We start from the raw sequence: 8,137 nt of genomic DNA, 5'->3' as shown, positions 1-8,137 counted from the left end.
GTGCTGGGGATAAAAGGCCACTCTAAAATGTGCAGTTTTGTCCCAAAACACAATGCCACAGATGTCTCAAGTTTTGAGGGAGCGTGTAGTTGGCATGCTGACTGCAGGAATGTCCACCAGAGCTGTTGTCAGATAATTTAATGTTCATTTCTCTACCATAAGCCGCCTCCAACGTCGTTTTAGATAATTTGTCAGTACGTCCACCCGGCCCCACAACGTGTATGGTTTGCTGATGTCAACGTTGTGGACAGAGTGCCCCATGGCGGCGGCGAAGGTTATGGTATGGGCAGGCTACGGACAACGAACAACAATTTTAATTTAAATTGTTGGCAATTTGAATGCAGAGATACCGTGATGACAATCTCGAGGCCCGTTGTGAGGCCCATTATTTATTTTATTATTTTAAAGGTATCTGTGACCAACAGATGCATTATCTGTATTCCCAGTCATGTGAAATCCATAGATCAGAGCCAAATGAATTTATTTAAATTAACTAATTTCCTTATATAATCTAAGTAAAATCTTTGGAAATTGTTGCATGATGCATTAATATTTTTGTTCAGTCTAAATATCCATTAGCTACTACATATTGATTGGTAGAAATGTGCTTTGTTAGGTATTTTAGTATTAGAAACATTCTGTAACTAACCACATTTTTTTAATTCAATATTACTCACCTTGACGTCGCTCTGCTGAAAGTTCCAGCCATTGCCCAGGAAACGTCTAAGCTCCATATCGGCTATGCTAATTGAACAAGGTCTTCAACGGGTGTTCAGGTGATATCTTCATAGCCAGCAACATCTGTTGATTTTCACTCAAAGCAGATGTTTCAGAGGCATGTAATCTAGATCTTGTGTATCTTCAGTAAAATCGCGTCACACAGCAATAGGACAATAGCTATCCCTGGGGCAAAGAAGATGTATAGAGATCGCAGCGTTGTATTTGTCCCATTATAGCGTCTGTGAGCGCACGGGCAGCGCCATTGAGGCCATCTCTATTTAAAAAAAAAAAAAAGTTGTACCTTTTATCTTCTACAACTTCTATGAGTAGGTAAACAAACTGAAAGGGTGACGTACCGCCACCTGGAGTGTGTTGTTTGTACAGGTATAGAGACGAGGTTGGTGACGTACTGCCACCTGGAGTGTGTTGTTTGTACAGGTATAGAGACGAGGTTGGTGACGTACTGCCACCTGGAGTGTGTTGTTTGTACAGGTATAGAGACGAGGTTGGTGACGTACTGCCACCTGGAGTGTGTTGTTTGTACAGGTACAGAGACGAGGTTGGTGACGTACCGCCACCTGGAGTGTGTTGTTTGTACAGGTATAGAGACGAGGTTGGTGACGTACTGCCACCTGGAGTTATGGAACATTTCCTCACAAGTTAACTTATTTGTCTGATCTCTCGTGATGACCAGAATACAATTGTGTGATCCTTCCTTAACCCATAGGAAGGTCCCACCCAATTTGACTACTTCAAAATGGTGATAGTCCTCAATGGACCATGCTAAAACCGTTTTTTTTGGGCACTAAGAGTATAGACCAGTTGTTTAAATTTTAAAAAGAGAAGTATGTCCTTCTATACAGTGAAACAGGTGGCAGCGCAGAGACAGCCCCTATGGGCTCTGGTCAAAAAAAGTAGTGCACAATGAATGGGAATAGGGAGTCATTTGGGATTGCAGGCTTTGAGCTACAGTACAGAACATTTGGTACAGTATGCCATTCAACAACCATTCACAACTACAGGATTCCTCTCAGATTGGTCATAATTGACAATATTCACTCAACAGGATCATATAACCGTTGCATGATAATCTCAGATTGACAGGTCAGAAACAAGACAGACAGTCTGGATTATATCTGTGTAGTCAGAATTTATTTCAGTCCAATTAGCAAGAGGAATAAAAGTCATGTGACGAGAATACAGAAGGAGGAGAAAGCCCCTTAGTGGAGTTAGGGCCCGGTAATGCTTGAATATTGCTGACGAGAGCCTACTGTAAAAAAAAAAAGAGAGAGGTGACCATTGATGGTTTAGTTTCTTTTTTGGCTCGATACCTATCAGGAACACGTCGTTTGCCTCAGTTAGCAAGTTGATAGTGTAGAATTTACCATTATCAGAAACTTTTAGATTTTTGGTTGTGTTTCACAAGCAAGGTGATTCTGCGTGACTGTCGTGGATTGTTTATTTATTTGTAAGATCATGTAACGGCACAAAATATATACTGGACTTTCAATTCAGTATTTTATTTGTTGCAAGAAACAATGAGTGTGAACTTTCTTAAAGTTTAGGAGATTAAATTATGTGAAATGCAATGAGGTAACAGATTTTTGAATTAAAATCAAATTAAAGACAGTGATACTATGTGGTTTGATTGAGTACTGAAAACTCATTTCATTTTGCGTTACCCCCCCCCCACCCCCCGACACACACATGCACTGAGAGGCAAAGGGTAAGACACAGTGCAGCCTCCGTGTAGCAGTTTGAGAGTTCCTTGCTCATGGGCACAATGGGCAGCCAGTGACTCAGACACCAGCAGTCCAGTTTCCACTTCCTCGCTAGGCTCAGGGCTTGAACCAAGAACCTTCCTGTTCCGCCACTCTAACCTATGCTACATACTTCCTGTAACACAGTAGGACCTTAGAGATACGAACACAGCGGGAAATGCAGGTTGTTTTTGAAATACTGAAATGTTCGTAACTTTGAGAAAAATATAAAAAAAAAGAGACCAAAAAAAAATATGTCACCATAAAATTAGGTTTGTATCTTTGAGGTTCTACTGAATGTGGTTCACATGAAAACAGACATCACAGAAGACTCTCCATGACGTAGCCCATATGACCACTCACACGAGACTCTCCTGCTTGTTTTTGTGTGTGTGAAACCTTTTATTGTTTTTCTTTTAGTTTATTTTCTTAAAATAAGCAACAGCGCTAACATACACGTAGACGTTACAGCTTGTACAGTATAAAATGAGAAGCACACTGGTGCAAAAACAAAAACAACTTACCAATCGAAAAGCATAGGATGAAAGAAAATAAAAACTACACATAATTCTAAATGAACATCAAGAATGTCAACAGAAAAGCTATATCCTGTATTCTAATAATGGAATAAACAGCTATGGATTTCCTAAACGCCGGCCTGTAGAGTGTGTCTGATATTCAGTCTGCAGACCTAGAGGAGAAAAAAAAAGAGAAGAAAACTGATTTAAATATATATATATGTTGCATATTTAAAAAAAAAAAAAGGGTAATCTGCAATTGCTACATCCATCCAAATGGACTTTTCAATGAATGATCTTACAATAACAATACATCTTCCAAAATTAGGAAAACATAATATAACGGATGAAAAAAAAAAACTGTGTTTTGTTACGCGTAATTAAATTGTAACAATTTAACTACACTGAGCAAAAATAAAACGCAACATGTAAAAACTGTGAAATAAAAGATCCCAGAAAAGGTTCCATTTGCACAAAAAAAAGCTTATTCCTCTCAAATCTTGTGCACAAATTTGTTTACATCCCTGTTAGCGAGCATCTCTCTTTTGCCGAGATAATACATCCTCCTGATCAGGTGGCACATCAAGAAACTGATTCAACAGCATGATCATTACACATGTGCTGGGGACTCATGGCCACTAAAATGTGCAGTTTTGTCACAACACAATGCCACATTTGTCTCAAGTTTTGAGGGAGCGTACAATTGTCATGCTGACTGCAGGAATGTCCACCAGAGCTGTTGCCAGATAATTTAATTGTTGCCAGTTAAATTTCTCTACCATAAGCCGCCTCCAACATCGTTTTAGAGAATTTGGCAGTACGTCCAACCGGCTTCACAACTTCAGACCAGGTGTAACCACACCAGCCCAGGACCTCCACATCCAGCTTCTTCACCTGCGGGATGGTCTGAGAAACTGTGGGTTTACACAACCGAAGAAGTTCTCCAAAAACTGTCAGGAACTGTCTCAGGGAAGCTCACCTGCGTGCTCGTCGTCCTCACCGGGGTCTTGACCTGATCGGTGTCGTAACTGACTTCAGTGGGCAAATGCTCACCTTCGATGGCCTCTGGCACGCTGGAGAAGTGTGCTCATCACAGGTGAATCCCGGTTTCAACTGTACCGGGCAGATGACAGACAGCGTGCATGGCGTTGTGTGGGCGAGCGGTTTTCTGATGTTAACGTTATGAACAGAGGGCCACATGGTGGCGGTGGGGTTATGGTATGGGGCAGGCATAAGCTACAGACAATGAACACAATTGCATTTTATCGATTGCAATTGGAATGCAGAGAGATACCGTGACGACATCTTGAGGCCCATTGTTTATGTATCCGTGACCAACGGTATCCGTGACCAACAGATGCATATCTGTATTCCCAGTCATGTGAAATCCATTGATTAGGGCCTAATGAATTTATTTAAATTGACTCGAGTTCCTCATATAAACTGTAACTCAGTCAAATCTTTGAAAATTGTTGCAGGTTGCGTTTATTTTTTTGTTCAGTGTAGATGCATTCTCATTGGTCAAGATTTAAGTCATCGCTTTTCTCCCCAAAAAAATAGTAGTTACTTCAAATCAAAATCACATTTTGTTGGATGCTTTCACATAGAACATGTGTTTCATAACTCCCAAATGAGGGTCAAAATAACTACTAGCCCCCTCTCTCCTAACTGTAATAAACAAAAGACACATCATTACATCAATGCCCCTCCAAAAAACACAACAATACTGTATCAAATTAGATGATGAACAGAATGTAATGGACATACCTATAAACCAGGAAGCAGGGGGTGAGGGCAATGATCTCCTGTTACTAGAAATACTTAGTGCGGTTGAGAGCTCTCTGAGCTATCTGTCCACTCTGGTCGGTGATTTTCTCCCAGTCTGTTTGACCCACCACAAAGCCGATATCACGCTTGCGCTCCGCATCCTTCTGCTCTTCGAGGTCAGCCCAGCGAACCTAGACGACAGGAAGGAAAACATCCAGCGGGGTCATGAGCAGGAAATGGGTCATGATTGGACGAGGTGTAGGCTATGCTATGTTCATGCTAGCTAGCTGGTCTGACATTTGCATTTCAAGTTAAATATTCTAGTAAAATTTGTGAAAGAGTATTTAAGGAGCACACCCAAACCACGATCAAAACCAACATTTTTCACCAATAGATAATCCAGATTTTGTGATGAATTTCTCCAGGCGCCTTGGATTATAGAGATGTTGTGACTGGCCAAACGATCACATATCTCTATAGTCAGTCAGGCTGCCATTGTAAATAAGAAGTTACCTAAATAAATAAAGGTCATATAAAACAATATAATAAATAAAGGTTATATAAAACAATATAATAAATAAGACGCAACACTGATGGAGATGTTTTGGGAAATGTCAAAGAATCAAATATTTCCTGGTTCGTTAAAGAGAAACAGGTAAGGCAAGAACCTAAATATATAAAATACTTTACCCTCTTCTTGCCAGGCTCAGAGTGGCGTGTGGCGTAGTCGTCCGTTAGCTGAAAGTCGTCTCCCTCCCTCTTCCTCTTCCCCCCCATCACCAGGCCGTCCAGCTTGTCTGTAAGGAGAAGAGCGCTCGCCACGTCACCTCACGACCCAGCAAAAAAAAAAAAAACACTATCGCTACTTCAACCGGTATCGCGGGTCACCGTGACGACGATGACCGCGCGCTTCCTTAGATTCTGTATTATTGCCATGTTCTTTTTTTTTTCTGTCTATAAATATTTAGAATGTTCTTTAAGGAAAGGTTACATGTTGTCCGGTTTTATTACCAAGGATCCCCTTAAATCAAAGAGTCGCCTCCTCTCATTTTGATATTGAAGGAGAATTGAGCACATGTATTTTTTTTTGCCCTTCAAACTGTGTGCACAGTTTAAAGCAAGCGTAAATGGTAATTGTAATTGTAAATATGAGTTGATGTTACTTATTTGAAATGCACTATTTTGATCACACCTGTGTGTTTTGATCAGATCATTTGTATTCAGCATGTCTGCTAAAAGGAGACTGGAAACTGTTTGGGCAACAAGTGTCAAACCTCTCTTTTTGGGGATCCCCAGCCGTTCCATTCATTTGAACCATTCCAGAGCTAGCACACCTGATTCAACTTGCCAACTAGTTATCAAGACAATGAACTACTTAAAATCAGGTGAGCTAGTTTAGGGCTACAACAAAATTGTGAAACGTCTGGGGGAGGGGGGGTCCCCCCGACGAGAGTTTTGAAAACCAATGGCTTAGATCAAGGAGTTGAAGAGCATATCACTGTGGCGCAACAAGAACATTTTCTGGAAGCTAGAGTTGTTAGTGAACATCATGTACATTAGTAAGACAGAATACCTACCTAGTTTCGCATCAGAAGTGTCCATCTCCCATTTGCTTTGTGGAATGTAACCCTAAATTATACAGAGAAGAGACTGCAACGGTTAGGCCTCGGCGCTAGGGGTCAGGAGGAGAGAGAGAGGGAGGGAGGGAGGGAGGGTGTGGGGAAGGGTTTCGGTGACGGGAGACAAGGCGTTCAAACAGTTAGGTTAATCAAACAATACCAGTACAATCACGACAATCGCAAGAATGACACGACATGAGACGGCATGAAATAGCTTTTAAAAAGATGTTGGCATGCAAACAATGTCAGATGTCATTATGACACCTCAGCTGAGAGGACGTGCCTTCGGTATGAAGCCACGATCAAAGCATTTCAGAGACAGTTATGACTTCAGAAGCCAGCTAGTTGATACACGAGAGCTAGCCTACTGCAAGAGCAACAACTGCATTTTCATGGACACCTTTTTTGTGTTTATCGTGGTTCCACTTTGGTAGGACACCAAGTTGAAACAACTCATTTCATTATATTGCCTAGTGGCCCAACTAAATAAAAATATTAGCTAGTCTACTAGTTAGGCATTAACAACACTGGTATACACAAGTTGGACCTTACCAGTCTTTGATTATGAAGTATTTTGTAAATAAATGAAGCAATAAGTGAATTCTGACTAAAAAACTATTCAGTTCTAAACGCATGTTAGAAAAGAAAACCATTTCCTTAATTACAGATGCCTGTAGTAGATATAGCCATTTCCTTAATAACAGATGCCTGTAGTAGATATAGCCATTTCCTTAATAACAGATGCCTGTAGTAGATATAGCCATTTCCTTAATAACAGATGCCTGTAGTGAATATAGCCATTTCCTTAATAACAGATGCCTGTAGTGAATATAGCCATTTCCTTAAAAACAGATGCCTGTAGTGAATATAGCCATTTCCTTAATAACAGATGCCTGTAGTAGATATAGCCATTTCCTTAATAACAGATGCCTGTAGTGAATATAGCCATTTCCTTAATAACAGATGCCTGTAGTAGATATAGCCATTTCCTTAATAACAGGAAGCTGTAGTAGATATAGCCATTTCCTTAATTACAGATGCCTGTAGTGAATATAGCCATTTCCTTAATAACAGATGCCTGTAGTAGATATAGCCATTTCCTTAATAACAGATGCCTGTAGTGAATATAGCCATTTCCTTAATAACAGATGCCTGTAGTAGATATAGCCATTTCCTTAATAACAGATGCCTATAGTGGATATAGCCATTTCCTTAATTACAGATGCCTGTAGTGGATATAGCCATTTCCTTAAAAACAGATGACTGTAGTGGATATAGCCATTTCCTTAATTACAGATGCCTGTAGTGAATTATAGCAATTTCCTTAATTACAGATGCCTGTAGTGAATTATAGCAATTTCCTTAATTACAGGTGGATATAGCCATTTCCTTAATTACAGATGCCTGTAGTAGATATAGCAATTTCTTAATTACAGATGCCTGTAGTAGATATAACCATTTCCTTAATTATAGGAAGCTGTAGTGGATATAGCCATTTCCTTAATAACAGGTGAATGTAGCCATTTCCTTAATAACAGGAAGCTGTAGTAGATATAGCCATTTCCTTAATAACAGATGCCTGTAGTGAATGTAGCCATTTCCTTAATAACAGATGCCTGTAGTGAATGTAGCCATTTCCTTAATAACAGATGCCTATAGTGAATATAGCCATTTCCTTAATAACAGATGCCTATAGTGAATATAGCCATTTCCTTAATAACAGATGCCTGTATTGAATGTAGCCATTTCCTTA

The 8,137-nt window shown here is 40.0% G+C and overlaps 1 protein-coding gene across 1 annotated transcript in view; it reads right to left on the bottom strand.

Moving 5' to 3' along the window:
• Positions 1 to 417: 417 nt before the first annotated feature.
• The window catches only part of LOC110529279 (YLP motif-containing protein 1), a 55,831-nt gene continuing 48,111 nt past the window's right edge, over positions 418 to 8,137 (bottom strand). Inside the window, exons 23-26 of the mRNA XM_036986814.1 lie at positions 6,343 to 6,394; positions 5,456 to 5,562; positions 4,766 to 4,956; positions 418 to 3,171 (exon numbers count right to left, since the gene is read on the bottom strand). Of these exons, the coding sequence (XP_036842709.1) occupies positions 4,810 to 4,956; positions 5,456 to 5,562; positions 6,343 to 6,394 (306 nt within the window). The 3' untranslated portion in view covers positions 418 to 3,171; positions 4,766 to 4,809. The remainder of the gene's footprint in view (positions 3,172 to 4,765; positions 4,957 to 5,455; positions 5,563 to 6,342; positions 6,395 to 8,137) is intronic.

This window comes from Oncorhynchus mykiss, chromosome 8, assembly GCF_013265735.2.
Source record: "Oncorhynchus mykiss isolate Arlee chromosome 8, USDA_OmykA_1.1, whole genome shotgun sequence".
NCBI lineage: Eukaryota > Metazoa > Chordata > Actinopteri > Salmoniformes > Salmonidae > Oncorhynchus > Oncorhynchus mykiss.
The sequence above is the reverse complement of the archived record's forward strand: the minus strand, read 5'-3'. Positions and strand labels throughout refer to the sequence as shown.